General features: G+C 45.4%; 1 protein-coding gene across 10 annotated transcripts in view; it reads right to left on the bottom strand.

Moving 5' to 3' along the window:
• The window catches only part of LOC147838420 (uncharacterized), an 82,102-nt gene that overhangs the window by 34,976 nt on the left and 27,140 nt on the right, over nt 1–19,986 (bottom strand). For 9 of the 10 annotated variants that reach the window (XM_087303912.1, XM_087303909.1, XM_087303910.1 and 6 more), the window contains 4 exons: nt 19,497–19,670; nt 17,563–17,730; nt 17,206–17,379; nt 424–594 (listed from right to left, as the gene is read on the bottom strand). In XM_087303912.1, the coding sequence (XP_087160038.1) occupies nt 424–594; nt 17,206–17,379; nt 17,563–17,730; nt 19,497–19,670 (687 nt within the window). The remainder of the gene's footprint in view (nt 1–423; nt 595–17,205; nt 17,380–17,562; nt 17,731–19,496; nt 19,671–19,986) is intronic. The other variant, XM_087303911.1, reaches the window with a different exon arrangement.

Consider the following 19,986-nt stretch of genomic DNA (forward strand, 5'->3'; position numbering starts at 1 on the left):
GTGCAATACAGCTTTAAGGCTATGACTCGGAAGTGACATCATTTGATGGAGGAGAAGCTGACAGTGATCGAGGATGTGTTCTATCATTAAACTGTAAGATTTTATGCTTGTTTTGTATGATTTGTTTGAGGACGACAAACTTAAGTCTGTCACATTTTTTATAAGTGAAAATGTCAGTTTCTAGTAGAATGTCCCATAGTCACCATCACTATACAGATGCATTAGGACCCAAACAGACCACAGGGTGAGTTCCCCCTGTTGCCATCTTTTACACCACTTCCTGCAGCAACCTAGTTTTCTCATGTGGTCTCCCTTTCAGGTAATAATCAGACACAACCCTGCTTAGCTTCAGTGGTGACCACAAGAGAGCTGCAGAGAGCTAGCTGCAGACAAACAACAAGTTGACTGATGTAAGATACTCACATGAGTGTGTTGAGTCTACAGTGTTTATCCTGCAGTAGAGCAGAGAGTTGATTTACTCGTGTGTCTCCTAGTACATGATCACTCAGATTCAGTTCTTTCAGGAGTAATGGGTTTTTACCCACAATTCCAGACACAAACTGACAGCCTTCATCAGCAGCAGGGCTCAAAAACCTGAAGAAGAGAAGATCAAGCAGGAGTCAGCTCTTAACTATTGACACCGTTTACTGCATTACAAACCATGCTGAGAAGACCAGATTTACCTGTACTATTTATAATACTTTTACAATAACTAAAACAAAAAAATCTAAATGTCCAAGATACTGTCCTGATATAAAGTGTGAGTCAAACTGGAGCTCAATCAAAAGTATGAGATTGGACAAAAAGAGCAAAAAAACTAACAAAAACAAACAAACACACAAGTTTTGATTTTGCTGTTCTCAAGAAGCATTGCTTGATGTCAACACAAAAGAGCTCTCAGAAGACCTACAATAAAGAAGTGTTTGCTCTCATGAAGCTGAAAAGGCTTACAAAAAAGTATCTCTAAAAGCCTTGATGTTCATGTGTCCACTGTAAGACAGACTGTCTACAAATGGAGAAAGCACTGCTGCTACTCTGCATAGGTGTGCTCCTCCTGTAAAGATGATTGCAAGAGCACTGCATAGAATGCTCATTGAGGTGAAGAAGAATCCTAGAATATCAGCTAAAGACTTGCAGAAATCTCTGGCACATGGTAACATTTTTGTTGACAAATATATAATAAGTAAAACATGGAACAAGAATGGAATTCATGGGAAGACACCACGGAGGAAACCACTGCTGTCCAAAAACTACACTGCAGCATGTTTGAAGTTTGGTAAAAAGCACCATGATATTCCACAGCACTACTGACAAAATATTCTGTGGACAGATGAAACCAAGTTTGAGATGATTGGAATGAACACACAACACTATGTGTGGACAAAAACAGAACAGCACACCAACATCAAAACCTCATCCCGACTGGTAAATATGTTGGCCTCAGGACCTGGGGTGATTGTTGTTATTGACAGAAAAATGTATTCCAAAGTTTATCAAGACATTTTGCAGAAAAACTTAAGACCATCTGTCCACCGACTTTAGTTCAACAGAGGATGGGTGACGTAAAAGGTAAATGACCCAGAGCATAAAGTAAATCAACATAAGAATGAATTCAAAAGAAAAAAAAAATACATCTTCTGGAATTGCCCAGTAAGAGTCTTGACTCAACCCAATTGCCATGCTGTGGCATGATACATATATACTGTAAATGAAAAGTGTAATAAAATTTATGTAAAACAGATCAAACAGAAAAATATGTATTTGTTGTCACCTATGTATATTTTAAAATACATCTTAATTGTTTCTCCTCCATCATTATTAGATCTATTAGGGAAGTCTCAAAGTGACATATAAGTAACGTCTAGGTTCAGTCACATGAGAATGTGTGCATTTGTGTGACACCTTGCAGTGTCAGCAATTTTTTAAATATATCTATTTTTATTACTAAAGGTATTGTAGCGAGTCGGCTAGTACCACGTCGCCCTGGGCACAAATCCACACCAGCTGGATCACTCATCAACCCCGGATCGCTCACAGCTGGACCTCATCAGCCAGGGAGAGATATAAGCCAGCCCCACACAGGAGGAAACTGAGCTTCATTTCACATGACTCCCTGCGCTAACGCTTGTCTCTCTCTGTCTCTCCCACAGCCGAATCCAGCTCGTGACCGATCCAACACCATACCTCTCACCAGTCTTCACCATCTCCCCGGAGCACTTGAGCACGCACCTTTAAGAAGAGCACTCATTCACCCCATTACCACTTGTAAATAAAAGCACCCTCCGGGGCATTGTTTGTAACATCATCTACTGTGTTTGTGTTTTCCCTCTGCCTCGCTACAACTGGTGGAGAATGCGGGCATTGCAGAGGGAAAAATTCAGAAGAAACACTCACCATTAAGAAGAAAATAACCGCTGAATTTTTCTTTGTGTTTGTTACAGACAGGCATCCGCTCTCTCTCTCTCCCACGCTTCCTCTTACTCGGCTGTCAACATCCCGTCGCCATGTCTTTGGAAGAGGTACTGCTCCACCTAGCGGAGATCTCCAGTAAACAGAATTCCATCTCTGAGCAACTTACAGCCAGACAGGATCGACTGGAACAGCAGCTCCGCCAGGCGGCCAGACACCATCCGACTCCCGAAGTGAGTGCGCATCATCATCTCACTAAACTCAGCGACCTGGATGATATTGACGCTTACTTACATACGTTTGAAGTTATTGCTGAGAGAGAAGGCTGGCCAAAAGAAAACTGGGCGAGAATGTTGGCTCCGTTTCTCACAGGAGAAGCGCAACGAGCATATTTTTCACTAGAGACACCCAAAAATGAAGACTACAAAGCGTTAAAAAAGGAGATATTAGCCAGAATGGGGCTATCCACAATCAGCGCAGCCCAACAGTTTTCCCAGTGGTCTTATGACGAGAAACAGCCAGTGAGGACTCAAGCAGCTCAACTTTCTCGCCTAGGAAGACTATGGTTATTGGGAGGAGATCCTTCGGCGGTCCAGGTCGCTGAGAAGGTGATTATCGAGAAGATGATGCGAGCGTTACCCCGACGTTTACGAACACTCACCAGCATGCGAAATCCTGAGTCACTGGCCACCCTGGTGGAGGCGATCGAGCTGGCTGAAGCTCACATCGCCAGAGACAATGGGGAGATAGCGGCTCTGCCACCCCGGAGGGTAAGTGCACCTTGGCGACCGGTGGAGGGCACAGCGCGACCAGGCGGCAGACCAGCGGTCCCTAGCCCGATGGACGAGCCGATGCCCACCGAGCCGACGACGCACTCGACCCCTGCCTGGACAGCAGGGTGCGCGGTACACCGCAACATCCCTCCCGAAGCTCCCACCCATAAAGTCCAGCTAGAGGGAAAAACACAAACGGCCACCTTAGACACAGGAAGCGCCATCACTCTGGTTCACCCGAAGACTTTGAAATATCACCATGAAAGCAAAGGGCGAATTCCGATCACGTGTGTGCATGGTGATACCCGCCACGTACCCGCCCGAAGAGTGACCATCGCGGCGAAACCAGGCAGCTGGCGCATCGAAGTCGGGGTTGTTCCGGATCTTCCTGTGCCCCTCATACTGGGCAGAGACTGGCCGGGGTTCGACAAACTCCTAACTCACCACCACGCTCCATCGGCTCGTTCAAAGAAGAAGAACAAGCCACGGGCTCATCGGGACCGCAAACCAGCGCTGATGACCACCGAGAGCGACAGAGGGGGTGAGTCATCCATATCAGCTAATTTATACTTTGATCTGTTTCAACAGATAACCGCAGGAGGCGATTTTGGCAGAGCACAGAGGGAAGATGAAACGCTCAAACACTGCTGGCCACAAGTAAGGATCATCGACGGTAATGAGCGACTTCCCAGCCCTCACCCCCTCCCACATTTCATTGTGGAAAATGGTCTGCTGTACTGTGTCGCAGAGAGGCGGGGGGAAAAGAAGACACTACTGGTCGTTCCGAGGACCAAGAGGGAGACGGTCTTAGAACTGGCACATACCCACCCGATGGCTGGACATCTGGGAGCGGCCAACACGGTGAAAAGGATCCGCGATCGTTTCCATTGGCCGGGGCTAGACGGGGAAGTGAAGAGGTATTGCCAGGCATGTGACATCTGCCAGAGAACGTCTCCCCAACGACCACCCCCCAGCCCTCTAATACCACTACCCATCATCGATGTGCCCTTCACCCGAATTGGTATGGACTTGGTAGGGCCTTTGCCGAAGTCGGCCCGGGGACATGAGCACATCCTTGTTATCCTCGATTATGCCACCAGATATCCTGAAGCGATTCCCCTGAGGAAAGCCACGTCATCGGCCATCGCGAAGGAGCTGTTTCTGCTATGCAGTCGAGTGGGAATCCCAACAGAGATACTGACCGACCAGGGCACCCCCTTCATGTCCCAGTTGATGGCAGACCTCTGTCACCTCCTCAAGGTAAAACAACTAAAAACCTCAGTATACCATCCACAGACTGACGGCCTTGTCGAGCGATTTAACAAGACTCTGAAACAGATGCTCCGACGGGTGGTGGCAGAGGACGGGCGCGACTGGGACCTCATGATCCCGTACGTGTTGTTTGGTATCAGGGAAGTCCCCCAGGCCTCCACAGGCTTTACCCCCTTCGAACTGCTGTTTGGCCGCCAACCCCGAGGGCTATTGGATGTGGCTCGTCAAGCCTGGGAACAGGAACCAGCCACCCAGCGGTCGGTGATTGAACACGTACGGGACATGAGAGAACGCATCGAGAAAGTCATGCCCATCGTCAAACAACACCTGACCGAAGCCCAGCGCGCCCAGCAGAGATTGTATAACCGGCCCGCCCAACCCAGAGAGTTCCACCCAGGAGACAAGGTGATGATACTCATACCTACCACAACTTCGAAGTTCCTCGCATCCGGGAAGGGACCATACACGGTGGTAGAAAGGGTAGGGCCGGTAAATTATCGAGTCCGTCAGCCGGGACGAAGACGGTAAGAACAGCTCTTGGCATATAAATCTTATGAAGAAGTGGGTTGCAGCTCCAGGTCATCTCGTTGCCTTCACTGAAGAAATTCTTCCCGTTGTCCACATAGGTGAGCAACTCTCACCAAACCAGAAGGCGGAGCTGCAAGCCTTGGTTGGTCAGTTCAAGGATGTGTTCTCGGAGAAACCGGGCCGAACCACCATCATCCAGCACAATATTATCACTCCACCTGGCACCATCGTCCGGCAAAGGCCTTATCGAGTTCCAGAGGCTCGAAGGCTGGCTATCGACGAGGAGATCCAGAAGATGAGAAGGTTAGGCGTCATCGAACCATCCCGTAGCCCGTGGTCCAGCCCAATAGTGATGGTCCCCAAACCCGATGGCACCCTCCGTTTCTGCAACGACTTCAGGAAACTCAACGAGATCTCCAAGTTCGATGGGTACCCCATGCCTCGGGTGGACGAGCTGCTGGATAGGCTGGGTGGAGCCCGATTTATCTCCACTATCGACCTCACCAAAGGTTACTGGCAACTTCCACTAAGTGACGACGCCAAGGAGAAAACCGCCTTCTCCACACCCGGTGGGCACTGGCAATACCGGGTTCTTCCCTTCGGGCTCCACGGGGCCCCAGCCACATTCCAGAGAATGATGGACATCCTAATGAGGCCCCACCAGCCATATGCAGCAGCATACCTGGACGACCTCATCGTCCATTCCGAGTCATGGGAGGAACATTTATCCCGGTTACGGAGGGTGCTCTTAGATCTTCGACGGGCTAGGCTCACAGCTAATCCCAAGAAATGCCACCTGGGTCTAGCCGAAGCCAGATACCTCGGGTTCCACATTGGACGAGGTCTCATACAGCCACAACAAAACAAGGTCAAAGCACTACAAGAAACTCCACAACCCACCACAAAGACCCAGGTACGTGCATTTCTGAGGTTAGCGGGCTACTATAGATGTTTCATACCTAACTTCTCATCCATAGCCAGCCCTCTGACAGACCTGACCAGAAAGGGGCAGCCGGAGAGGATAAGATGGACCAAGGAAGCCGACGATGCGTTCCGAGCCCTAAAGACGGCCCTCACGTCCTCACCGGTACTGCACGCACCTGACTTCGGCTGCCCCTTCATTCTTCAGACGGATGCTTCCGACTCGGGCCTGGGCGCGGTCCTCTCCCAGGTCCACGGCGATGAAGAACATCCCATCATGTACGTGAGTCGGAAGCTTACCCCCGCAGAGACCCGCTACGCAACGGTGGAGAAGGAGGCCCTGGCGATCAAGTGGGCAATCCTGGAGCTAAGGTACTATCTCCTTGGCAGGAAATTCACTCTGGTGACCGACCACGCCCCGCTACAGTGGATGGCTACAGCAAAGAACAACAACGCTCGGGTCACCAGATGGTTCCTGTCGCTCCAGGATTTCAACTTTGACGTACAACATCGAGCCGGGGCCTCCCACGGAAACGCAGACGGACTCTCACGGCTCTGGTCAGGATGGGCAGGTCTGTCAAAACATTCTACCCCCCCTCTCAATACACTGCTCTTCCTTCGCAGAATACCCAGGACCAGGACGACGCTAAGGGGGGGGGAATGTAGCGAGTCGGCTAGTACCACGTCGCCCTGGGCACAAATCCACACCAGCTGGATCACTCATCAACCCCGGATCGCTCACAGCTGGACCTCATCAGCCAGGGAGAGATATAAGCCAGCCCCACACAGGAGGAAACTGAGCTTCATTTCACATGACTCCCTGCGCTAACGCTTGTCTCTCTCTGTCTCTCCCACAGCCGAATCCAGCTCGTGACCGATCCAACACCATACCTCTCACCAGTCTTCACCATCTCCCCGGAGCACTTGAGCACGCACCTTTAAGAAGAGCACTCATTCACCCCATTACCACTTGTAAATAAAAGCAACCTCCGGGGCATTGTTTGTAACATCATCTACTGTGTTTGTGTTTTCCCTCTGCCTCGCTACAGTATGTTTTGACCCATTTAACTATTCTAATGTTTTAATAACATCCTAGTGTCATGGTCTTTCACCTGCATGTTGTCGTCACATTCATTTGTTTTGTTTTCTCAGTGCACATGGCGTTATTTTGACAGATCGCCATGCGCTCTGCTGTCTCACCCCACCCACTTGTCATTCTACTCATTAGATCATTAGTTCATTCACAACTGTCTGTAGTTTCCCTTCATTAGTCTCCCTATTTATTCCGCTTGTTCTCACTTTCCTGTACCTTATCGTTCGCGTGTCTTACCCAGTGTTGGGAGTAATGCGTTACAAAAGTAATGTATTACAGTAATGTATTACATTTTCCTGTAACGCAGTAGTGTAAGGTATTACTAATACATTTTCAGTAATATTTTACTCGGTACATGTTCAGTAATGCGTGCGTTACAACAAACTTTTCGCCCGCAAGACATTAACAAATTTTTTAAAACGCAGTTCTATTTCCTGTTTGTGACTAGAGAATATATGCGCGTGTTGTCATTAATCTCCCTCTGTCTATGGGACCTTTTTACTTAGAACGCGGAATGATTTCAGCTTCTGAGCTCAAGGTCCGGGCTATTTGGCTCAGCCCGGTTCGCAGTACGCGCAGCGGAAAGCGGCAAATAGATGAAAATGGCATAAGACAGTGCATTCGCGAGATGGACGTAAGTGCATATGGCGTTACTTCACTTACAAATGTAGTAAGCTCATTCATGTAATACGAGCGAGTGAACGTGCCGGTTTCCTCTGTGGACCAAACTCCTCACGTTCACTCAACACGTCTGGGCTGTTCACGTGCTAACGAACTGCTCTCGCTCCATCAGATGATGCAGACTCACAATCTGTACCTTGTGTTTCCTCTTCCTTTCGTGCTGTTGCTCTTCAGAGATCCTCCTATTTAATTGTTATCTCAATAATGTTTATATGGTTTATATATTGCAACACTATTTACCTACAGGTTAGGATAAATTCTATAATAAATACTAGTGTTTTTGAGTGTAAGGTATACTGCCTATGTTTTAGGCTAGTATTTACAATAAATGCTTAAGCATACTGTTAATTATTAAATATAATATATTTAAATTAAATATAAAGTCTAGTTTTACCACAGTAAAGTGTGGTGAATTGTAGTACAATATACCTTATATTGTAAAAAAAAAAAACTACAGCACTGGATCATTTGTTTATATTACACTTGTTGTGTTACCATAGCAACTATAGTATTATAGCAATATGTGCGTTCGGTGGCCCTGTGGAACAGCTTCTCAAAATGAAGAGGATGACAGGGAAAATGTCCTCCACAATCTCATCAACAATGTGGAAGACAACAGACACTAGTTCACTTTATTTTAGTTGCCATGATAAAATGTGATTGATAATGAGATTTATTTGAAGAGTGAATTGTATAGTAGGCTATAATACCTTATCAAGTGTTTCTATTAGGTACATTTCTGCTTGCGTTAGTTTTTATTTTTGTCTAAATGTTTTTTATTTGATTAGTACGGTGCACCTTTTGGATGTTTAATAAATGTTTTTCAAATAAAATGTATTATTTACATCCAACGTCTATTCTCAGTATCGTTAGGTGTTTAAAACTGGAAATATCTCATCATATAATATACAGCCAAAAATGTTATAGTTTATTAGATTAAAAAGTATAAGTCTATTTTAGTATTTTGGTTATTTTTAATAAATAGTGTACTAATATAAATCATATCAAAAAGCTCGAAAGGAAGAGGGAACACAAGACACAAATTGTGAGTTTGCATATAATCTCACTGAGAGAGCAGTGTACTGAGAGCACGCAAAAAAATTTGTGCGTGAGCTGTGCATATTTGAGAGATTGTGAGAATTTGTGCGCGAGCAGCGTATGTGAGAGCTCGCAAGCAGTTTTGTCCACAAACAGAGGAAATCGGTGCACAAACATTATACTGAGAAAGCTGTTCATCATGCTCACTTTGTGCAGGACGGTTTTGTATTGTAAACCACTGAATGTAAAGTAAATACAATAATGGCAACAATAAGAAAAGAAACAAAATCAGCATCTTGTCATGGCATTGGAGTTTACATATCGGCCTGTTGTGTCTAATGTGAATATAGCCAAGCCATTCACAGATATTGCCAGATAATCACTTTACCTCTACCATACTTTTAACAGATCATTTGTGATTCTGGCTGTCATGCTTTCTTGCATTGTCTTGAGCCTTCACATTGCCAATAATATACTATATTGTTAGTAGCCTGGAGAGGTCACAGTCATTCTGATACATCAAATTACTTTCTACTAGATGTAAAATGCTCATTATAAAACATTATAGAATTTTATAATCTTAATTTCTAATTCTGTAGTTATTTTGGTGAAAGTAACTAAAAAGTAATATAAGAGTAATGTAACATATTACAATTCTGAGACAGTAATAGTGTAAGGTAAGGGATTACATTTAAATAACAGTAATAAGTAATATGTAATGTATTACAATTTGGAAGTATCTTGCACAACACTGGTCTTACCTTACGATCCTGTTTCATGATCTCGTCCAGTCATGTCTCATCTCACTACTATTTAGGCTCCAGTGCCAGTCTTTAATTGTTGTTTTGGATTTTCGCCTTTTTTTCTCCTTAGTCAGATCGTCCCTGCAGTAGATCAGCTGGGTTCTCCTAACCTCTGGGCACTTACTGCTCCAGTTCCGCATTAACGCCCACCAGCGATCTCCTCTCCAGCTGACTTCCTCTCTACCTGCTCTCTCTCGTCCTGGCTGCCGGCAATGCAGCATTAACCCCTTGCTGACTGACGGCTTGGATTGCCGTGCGCAGAACGATAAGGTCAGAATGGATTCAGCAGGTCCGGATCAGATGCGAACTGCGCTTGCCCAGCAGGGTGCACTCCTGGATCAACATGCCACCCAGCTCACCACCACCTCCAGAGAGTTGGAGATGCTCACTGCCCAAGTGGTCAAGCTCAACGCACGAATTGAGTCACTCCAGCATGAAGCTGCAGGACCCAGACAGGTTGCTTCACCAATTGCCACACACCACCACGATCCAGAGCCCCATGCCAACAATCCACCTCCGTATGATGGAGATCCCAGTTCCTGTCGGGCCTTTTTATCGCAGTGTGGTCTTGTTTTCGCCCTGCAACCCTGCCGTTATGCCACAGAGGCCTACAGAGTGGCATATGTCCTGACCCTGCTCACTGGGAGAGCACGTGAGTGGGGCACTGCAGTCTGGGATGCCAGGGCACCTTTCTGCAGTTTTTTTTTTTTTTTTGATGATTTTAAGGATGAAATGATTAAGCTCTTTCACCGGTCGGGACACGGGGAGAAGAGGCGGCTGCCCGGTTGGCACGACTGACCCAGGAGGGCCGCTCTATCACCGACTATTCAATTGTGTTTAATACTTTGGCTGCCACCTGTGACTGGAATGAAGGGGCCCTCCGATCCAGATTTTTTGAGGGTCTGAATGAGGAGATCCAGGATGAGATCGCCTCTCATGAGCTTCCTCGTCACCTGGAGACTCTTATTGACTTGACTCTACGTGTGGAGGGGTGCCTTCGCCGCCGCCGCCAGTGGCTGTCTGTCCATTCTTCCTGGAGGGCTGATGACATCTTCCCCCAACAAGCCTCCTCTACTCCCCCCTCTTTCGATCCTTAGCCTATGCAGATGGGACGTATGCGCCTCACGCCTCAGGAGAAGAGGGACCGTCTAGCACGTGGCGTGTGTCTCTACTGTGGCAAACCGGGGCACTTTGCCATCAAGTGCCCTTTAAAAGCCAGGGCCCATCAGTAAACCGGGGAATCCTGGTGGGCGCCTCCCCCTGTCTGAATTCCCCTCTGTCTCGCACCCTTGTTGCCTGTCACCATACAACATGAAGGATTCCTTAACTTCTGCTCTGCCTTGCTCGATTCTGGGGCCGAAGGCAATTTCCTGGACTGTTCTACTGCCAAGCAGTGGGGTATCCCCGCCATCCCCCTCCCTTCTCCTATTTCTGTCTGGTCGTTAGCGGGTCAGCTCATCTCTACCATTACCCACATCACCCCTCATGAAAGTCTTGTTGTTTCCGGCAATCACCGTGAGGACATTGAACTGTACCTTCTTGATTCACCAGGTTCCACTATTGTCTTGGGGCATCCCTGGTTGGTACGGCACAGTCCTCACATTGAATGGTCCGGAAATTCTGTGTTGGCCTGGAGTCAGTCTTGTCTTGCTTCTTATTTAGGTTCTGCCTTGTCTCCTGGTTCTTTGTGTTCTGTGTTGCAGGAGGCGGCTGTTGATGTAACTAAGGTCCCGGTTGAGTACCATGGTCTTCGCCAGGTCTTTAGCAGAGCTCGGGCTGGATCTCTTCCTCCTCATCGACTATACGACTGTGCCTTTGACCTCCTCCCAGGCACCTCTCCACCCAAGGGTCGCTTATATTACCTTTCTGGTCCAGAAAGAGAGGCTATGGACAGGTATATTCAGGAATCACTTAATACTGGTCTCATCCGTCCCTCATCATCACCTGCGGGTGCAGGGTTCTTCTTTGTAAAGAAGAAGGACGGCTACCTGCGTCCATGTATCGACTACAGAGGGCTGAACGACATCACAATTAAGAACTGGTACCCCTTACCTCTTATGTCTTCTGCCTTTGAGTTGTTGCAGGGAGCCCAGGTCTTTACCAAATTAGACCTCCATAATGCTTACGACTTGGTGCGCATCTGCGAAGGGGATGAGTGGAAGACAGCCTTTAATACCCCTACGGGACACTTCAAATATCTTGTCTCACCTTTTGGTCTGACCAACGCCCCAGCTGTCTTCCAGGCCCTGGTCAACGACGTGCTGAGAGACATGGTAAACAAGTTTGTTTTTGTGTACCTGGATGATATTCTCATTTTCTCATCCTCTTTACAGACACACTTATCATGTACGTCAGGTCCTCCAACGACTATTAGAAAACCAACTCTTTGTTAAGGCGGAGAAGTGCGAGTTTCACACGAAGTCGGTTACATTCCTGGGGTATGTCATCTCGGCTGAGGGAATAAAACCTGATACTGCTAAGGTAAGGGCCGTTGCCAAGTGGCCAGTCCCCAACACTTGCAAGGCTCTGCAGCGTTTCCTGGGTTTTGCCAATTTCTATAGGCGCTTCATCAGAAACTTTAGTCAGATTGCTGCACCCTTAATGGCTCTCACCTCCACTAAAGTTATGTTCAGGTGGAATACACAGGCTCAGGAGGCCTTTGATGCTCTTAAGTCCCGTTTCATCTCTGCTCCGTTCCTTTCTATTTCAGATCCTGAACAACAATTTATTGTGGAGGTTGATGTTTCTGATGTTGGGGTAGGCGCGGTCCTATCTCAGCGGTCCCCCAAGGATGGGAAGGTGCATCCTTGTGTCTTTGTCTCCCATCGCCTGAGCCCAGCAGAACGTAATTACGACATAGGTAATAAAGAGCTGTTGGCAGTCAAGCTGGCTTTGGGTGAGTGGCGTCACTGGCTGGAGGGAGCAGTGCATCCCTTCTTGGTCTAGATGGACCATAAAAAACCTTGAATAAGTCCGTTCGGCCAAGAGGTTGAGCGCACGCCAGGCACGCTGATTCAACTTCAGTCTCTCGTACCCGCCAGGGTCCAAAAATACTAAACCTGATGCTCTTTCTCGGCTGTTCGAGGTCCACAGTGGGGAGTCCCCAATTGGACCCATCCTCCCTGAGGGAGTAGTGGTTGGGTCTCTCTCCTGGGGCATTGAGCTGCAGGCAACTAAGGCCGGTCGAGGGATTGAGGTGCCAGAAGGGTGTCTGGAGGGTCGGCTGTTTGTGCCGGTTGCGCTGCGTTCCGAGGTCCTCCGGTGGGGGCATGCATCCAAGCTGGTTTGTCATCCAGGAATTTGGAGGTCACTGGCTGCCATCCGCCAGCGATTTTGGTGGCCCTCTCTGAGGCAGGACGTCAGGCAGTTTGTGTTGGCTTGCTTGGTTTGTGCCAAGAACAAGACCTCTAACCAAGCCCCTGTTGGTCTGCTCAAGCCCTTGCCCATTCCCTCTCGTCCATGGTCACACCTGGCCCTTGACTTCGTTTCTGGCCTTCCCCCCTCAAGAGGAAACACTGTCATCATGACTGTAGTGGACCGTTTTTCTAAAGCACCCCCAGACCAACGGGCAATGTGAGCAAGCCAATCAGGATCTCAAAAGAACCCTTCGCTGCCTGACCTCCCAGAATCCTTGTTCTTGGAGCCAACAGCTCTCATGGGTTGAGTACGCCCATAATTCCCTGCCGGTAGCGTCTACTGGTATGTCCCCATTTCTCTGTTCCATGGGTTATCAACCTCCTTTGTTTCTCCTCACAGGAACCTGACGCTGCAGTTTCGTCTGCCTTGGCCTTTGTCCAACGGTGCCGTCGCACCTGGATGAGGTCTTGGCTCGGACTTCTAGACGGACTAAAGCAGCAGCCGACCGTCACCAGACCTCCCCACCTGAATATGTGTGTGGTCAGAAGGTATGGTTATCCACCAAGGACCTGCCTCTTAGGGTAGCCTTACGTAAGTTGGCTCCCAGGTTCATTGGCCCGTACCTCATCACCAAGGTCTTGAGTCCGGTGGCACTTCGGCTCAAGTTGCCTCCCACTCTTGGTCGGGTACACCCTGTTTTTCATGTATCCAGGGTCAAACCTGTGTTTAGATCCATTCTTAACCCTGTTGTCTCTTCCCCTGCCCCTCCCCCCCTCGCCTAGAGGATGGCTCTCCTGCATGCAGTGTCAGGAGACTTCTGGATGTCAGACGCCGGGGCCGGGGTTTTCAGTATCTAGTGGACTGGGAGGGTTATGGTCCTGGGGAGAGGAGTTGGATTCCGGCTCGGCATGTTCTGGATCGGGCATTGATTATGGACTTTCACCAGCGACGGGGTAAGCCCCTCCCCTGAGGCGCCAGTTGGCGCTCTTAGGGGTGGGGGTACTGTCATGGTCTGTCACCTGCATGTTGTCGTCACATTCATTTGTTTTGTTTTCTCAGTGCACATGGCGTTATTTTGACAGATCGCCATGCGCTCTGCTGTCTCACCCCACCCACTTGTCATTCTACTCATTAGATCATTAGTTCATTCACACCTGTCTGTAGTTTCCCTTCATTAGTCTCCCTATTTATTCCTCTTTTTCTCACTTTCCTGTACCTTATCATTCGCGTGTCTTACCTTATGATCCTGTTTCATGATCTGGTCCAGTCTTGTCTCGTCTTACTACTGTTTAGGCTCCAGTGCCAGTCTTTAATTGTTGTTTTGAATTTTAGCCTTTTTTTCTCCTTAGTCAGATCACCCCTGCAGTAGATCAACTGGGTTTTCCTCACCTCTCGGCACTTACTGCTCCAGTTCCGCATTACCAGCGCAGTTCCACCAGCGATCTCCTCTCTACCTACTCTCTCTCGTCCTGGCTGCCGGCAATGCAGCATTAACCCCTTGCTGACTGACGGCTTGGATTGCCGTGCGCCTCCCGCTGGAACATTTTTATATTGCTTTCATTTTCTTTTTGCATTGACTATCTAGTGACGGCTTGGATTGCCGTGCGCCTCCTGTTGGGACAATTGGAATTGCATTTAGTTTTCTTTTGCTTTAACCCTATTTACTGACGCTTGAGACTGTCGTCTGCCCTCCAGAGGCCATCCTTGGTTTTCTTATATATTTCTTTATTTTTGCCTGGATTTTTTATCCATCTGTGGGTTCCCCAGCTCCATCTGCTGGAGGTTTTTTGTTATTGCCCAGTCAGCAAGATTAATAAAACTGTATTTTGACCTGCACCTGAATCCTCTCATTTTCTTCCCTGACACCTAGATCACACTTACCATGATTTTAATACATTTCTTGAACAAACTGATATAAAACAAGGTACGAAGATATTGCGGTGATATGTGTGACATCGGGCTGATAACATTAAAACAGTAGGTGGAATTTTGATGTGACATATTTGTCACATTGAGAAAAATGGAAACAAACTGCTCAATTAATTTAGCTGACTAAATTATTTTAGTGTTCTAAATTTTCTACTACTCATTTCAAAGCATATAACAAAAAATTAAATAACGTCACAATAAATAAATTGTTAATGAAATGTATTTTGAAACTATTTTATAACTATAAGCTGTAACAAGATGTTTATATCATATGTTGGTCTTATTTTCATTCATTCATTTTCTTGTTGGCTTAGTCCCTTTATTAATCCAGGGTCGCCACAGCGGAATGAACCGCCAACTTATCCAGCAAGTTTTTACACAGCGGATGCCCTTCCAGCCGCAACCCATCTCTGGGAAACATCCAAACACACATTCACACACACACTCATACACTACGGACAATTTAGCCTACCCAATTCACCTGTACTGCATGTCTATGGACTGTGGGGGACACCGGAGCACCCGGAGGAAACCCACAGAAACGCCAACTGAGCCGAGGTTCGAACCAACGACCCAGCAACCTTTTTGCTGTGAGGAGACAGCACTACCTACTGCGCCACTGCCTCGCCCTTGATCTTATTTTAAGGTTGTAAATTTGAAGTAAGAAAAACACGATTAGATTCAGGAAACAAAATGCCAGAAAACCGTGCATACTGGGAAAATGACACAAGGTGTTCCATGGTGGCTGACAACATGTGCATGTTTAACATGTTGACCTTTAGTGTGAGGTACTCATTCATTTTATTTTGGCTCAGTCCCTTAATAATCAGGGGTCACCACAGTGGAATTAACCAACAAATTATCCAGCATATGTTTTACATAGCTGATGCTCTTTCAGCCAAAACCCAGCTCTGGGAAACACCCATACACACTTGCATTCATACACACATACACTACGGTCAATTTAGCTTATTCAATTCATCTTTACCACATGTCTTTGGACTGTGGGGAAAACCGGAGCACCCGAAGGAAACAAACATTGGGAGAACATGCAAACTTCACACAGAAATGCCAACTGACTCAGTTGAGGCTCGAACCAGTGACCTTCTTGCTGTGAGGCAAAAGGGCTACCCACTGAGCCACTGTGTCGTTGTGAGGTAGTTTTTTATTTTTATTTAGTTCACACATTTTCAAGTTGTGAAAACAATACATGAACAACCATATACCAAAAAAGGTCGAATACTGATGTTTCGAAAGAGTTGTTGCAAAATGTGTTAGTCACAGATTTGGGGTTTTGAAATATGTAATGGAAAAGCAAATAAACTGAAAAAACCTGTTAAGTAGCAAATAAAACTGACAAAATGTATTTTTTTTTAATTGTGAAATGAGCAACTCCATTCAAGTCTATCAAACTTGCTGCTGCTGGGATGTTAGATGATAGAAAATGTTGGGATGTTAAAGAACATAGAAAGCATGCCTGATATTGTCAGAGGCCTGTCTACGTTTTATTAAAACCTGTCTGATCCAGTGGCTTGATTCGATTTACAAGTACTTTTGCAAAAATATTTAATTCTGAGGAAATCAAAGACATAGGCCTGTAGCTTTTGGAGAAATATGAAAGTTTTTCTTTATTTACAATTAAGGAAGTATTTTGATCTCTATAAAACTTTGCCTGTTCAATTGCATATTTTATTAAAAATAAGATCAATGATGCAGAGTGACAAGGTGGCTCAATGGTTAGCACTGTCACCTTACAGCAAGAAGATGGCTGGTTCGAGCCTCAGCTGGGCCAGTTTGCATTTCTGTGTGGAGTTTGCATGCTCTCCTCGTGTCGCTCTGGTTTCCCCCGAGGCTCATTCTGTTGTGGCAAATTTCTTCCTATAAGCAATGTGGATTGGAAGTAGAGCCTTTATTATCAAGAAGGAAGGCAAGTGGAGGGCTCTCCTTGCCTAATTTTATGTATTATTACTGGGTGAATTGAATTGAATTATCATCATTTAACTGCTTCCCTCTCACCTATTTCATTACTTTCAAATTAGACATTGTGCTTTCTCTCTGTTCTCTGTGTTTCCCTCCCTGCCTACAAGTTCCCCATGGGAAGGGGTATTTAAATGGAATCCTCATATTAGTGAGATCATTTCTAAGATATACGCAATTATCTTGTCAAAGGTTAATTCTCAAAACATTAAAACTAGCAGGGCCTGGGAAGAGGAACTCGACTCAAGAGTTTGAAGATGACTACTAGGGTGCAGTATTAGACAATATACGTACCTCCACTTTGTGCAAAAGACTTAGTTCTACTGACATTTTTATGACTGACTTTGATGCAACAAATTGTCCATCTTATTGTTTTAGTGAAACACTCTTTAAATAATTCACTTTAATTTCCCTCATGTCTCACCTCAGTATCTTCAGTGTACAGTGTGGATCCTGCTGCAAATCAGTGAGCTCCTTCACTCCTGATGGTCCAGGATCATTTCCTCTGAGATCCAGCTCTGTCAGATGTGAAGGGTTTGATCTCAGAGCTGAAGCCAGAGCTTTATAACCTTCTTCACTGATGCTGCAGTCTGAAAGACTAGAGGAAATAAAACTCAGAAATAAATGTACATTGTGGTTTATGTTAATACACAAAACTCTGAATCACTACAAGTTTAGGTTCATTCATATGTTTATTAACTGCATAATACCAATAAGTGTAAAAGTCTAGATGAAGATTCTGTTTTTCAAGAGATGTTGAATGTATTAGACATCAGCTCACCTGAGTTTCTCCAGTTTACTGTGCTTTAGTCCATCAGAGAGCCGCTTCACTCCTGAATCCTGCATATTATTATTGCTCAGGTCAAGATCCTTCAGACTGCTGGTGTCTGATCTGAGAACTGAAGCCAGAGCTGAACAGCTTTCCTCTGTCAGATCACACTTACTGAGCCTGAAAATAAACACCAACACTGAAGTTTCACATTTTAATCATAATAAAGTTTTCAGGCTCAGAATGAAGAGAAAACGTAACATTCATCTCATTAACCATTGGTATTTATTAGGGATGTAACGGTATTGTAAATACCGTCATACCGCAATATTAATTTTTTTCGATATTACCGAAGTCGCATGACTCGGTAAAACTATAGGTCTTCTGAGAAAATTTGCTCAGGCGAATGAAGCGAACGGAAGGTAACGAAAACTACAATTGCCATCAGCCCATGCTTGACCATCATCCCTTGCGGTCTGTTGTTGCTACAGATCCAGTAATGCGGAAATGGAGTGTGCTGCTAGAAGCGGGGATGAAAAGAGCTGGAAAACTCTAAAGCAGGTCGCACACCAGAAGCGCCGCTCGGCGCCGCGACACGGCGCGTACATGACAGATTAAAGTATCGCACACCAGACGCGCACATTCGAATGATATTTAACATGAAACTAATCAGATGGCGCTCTGTGGCGCGGCTGAAAAATGAACTGCGTCCTGAGCCGTCGCCGGGCGCCGCCGGTGTGTGTATCCTGATAGAAACCTATGATTAGAATTCTAAAATACATGGCGCTGCGTGGCGCGCCGCGCCGCCGAGCGTCGCTTCTGGTGTGCGACCTGCTTTATCTCCGTGTAAGTTCAGACTTCGCAAGTTTGATCAAGGCTGCAGTCTCTTCTTCTCAGTTTGATATGGAAAAGCAGATTATACCGAGGACACGGGTAAATCTTCAAAGGGAACAGTGTACTTTATAACTTCATTCACATCACCCTGGCTTCGTTGTTTCACTTTCTCAACAATAAAATGTAAACATGATTTAAGGAACTGCCTATTTTCATTTTAATATTAGCAACTTAGACAGCAGAAATGTTGAGGCGTCGTGCTGCATAAGATGAGCGTCATCTTCACTGTGTGGTTATTTATAACAAAACGGAGCCGATAACAACTGCCTCCTTTCAATTTCAGTGAAAATACGAAACACAGCCTCTCTTTTGCTGAGTATCAGTTTTAAGAATCGATAATGGCCATTTTAAAAGTATAACATACAATAAGTTTATACATTATAGGAAATAAAGGCAAGCGATCAGTCAATATACAGAATGTACGTGGTTACATTAATCATTAACTTCTCTTTGCGCTCAGCCAAAACACGTTACCTGAGAACAAGTAATAGATTCCACTGACCAAAGTCAGGGAATATGTCGTTAGATAAAGACAACAAGATAAATAAAATATATCCCGTTTAATAAATATAGTGAGATTAGATCCAGCGGGAGATGCTTGATGAGAAGTCCGACTAGCAGAGCTCTCATCTGGGTAGATGGGCTGAGTGTGATTAAATGTTGAATGTGATGAGTTTTCAACAATACTAAATTGAAACTTTATTTTTTTTACATGGTTTAATAATTTTTTGTTATTAAAATTGAAGTTCCTGTTTCAAAGCTTACAGATAGATGGCTAATTTGTATGTCATTGACACTTTTGGCACTTTTTTGGAGTATTTTCATAAGTTTTGTTTTTTCCTGTAAATGATTCAATAAATACCGTACCGTGACATTCATACCGAGGTATTACCGTACCGTGAAATTCTGATACCGTTACATCCCTAGTATTTATATATTGCTCTTCAAGTCAAACATTGTGATTATGGCGGTTATAAAATTATAATTTGAAGACTAAATAAAATATTACTAAAACATGTTTAATAAATGATCATTGAATGAATGTTTCTCACCTCAGTGTCTCCAGTTTACAGTGTGAATCCTTCAGTACGTCACATAAGAGATTCACTGCTGTGTTTCTTATTTGATTGTCATTTAGGTTCAGTTCTCTCAGGTGTGATGGGTTTAATTTCAGAGCTGAAGTCAGGATCACACACTGTTCCTCTGTAATACTGCAATAACTCAGACTGAAGACAGAAAGAGAAAAGACAATGGTATGAATAAGCTTTCAATAAAAATCTAAAAGTTTAAATTAAACCATTGAAAGTATTTGTCAGAGATTTTTCAGTTTTTGAAAACATTTTATACTCAAAGTTTTAAAAATAAACAATCATGCCATGTGCCTCAGCAAGTAAAGTCAAATTATGTGATTTTATGACATGAATAGGTATGTATGATAACTTTTAGCACAAATACAAACTCGATTTCTTATTATTTGTGATGACCTTGTTTGACAGTACTTTTAGTCATTTTAAACATTAGTATTTGTACTTGAGATAGGAT

Source organism: Danio rerio, chromosome 22 (assembly GCF_052040795.2).
Source record: "Danio rerio strain M-AB ecotype USA chromosome 22, GRCz13ab, whole genome shotgun sequence".
NCBI classification, from domain to species: domain Eukaryota; kingdom Metazoa; phylum Chordata; class Actinopteri; order Cypriniformes; family Danionidae; genus Danio; species Danio rerio.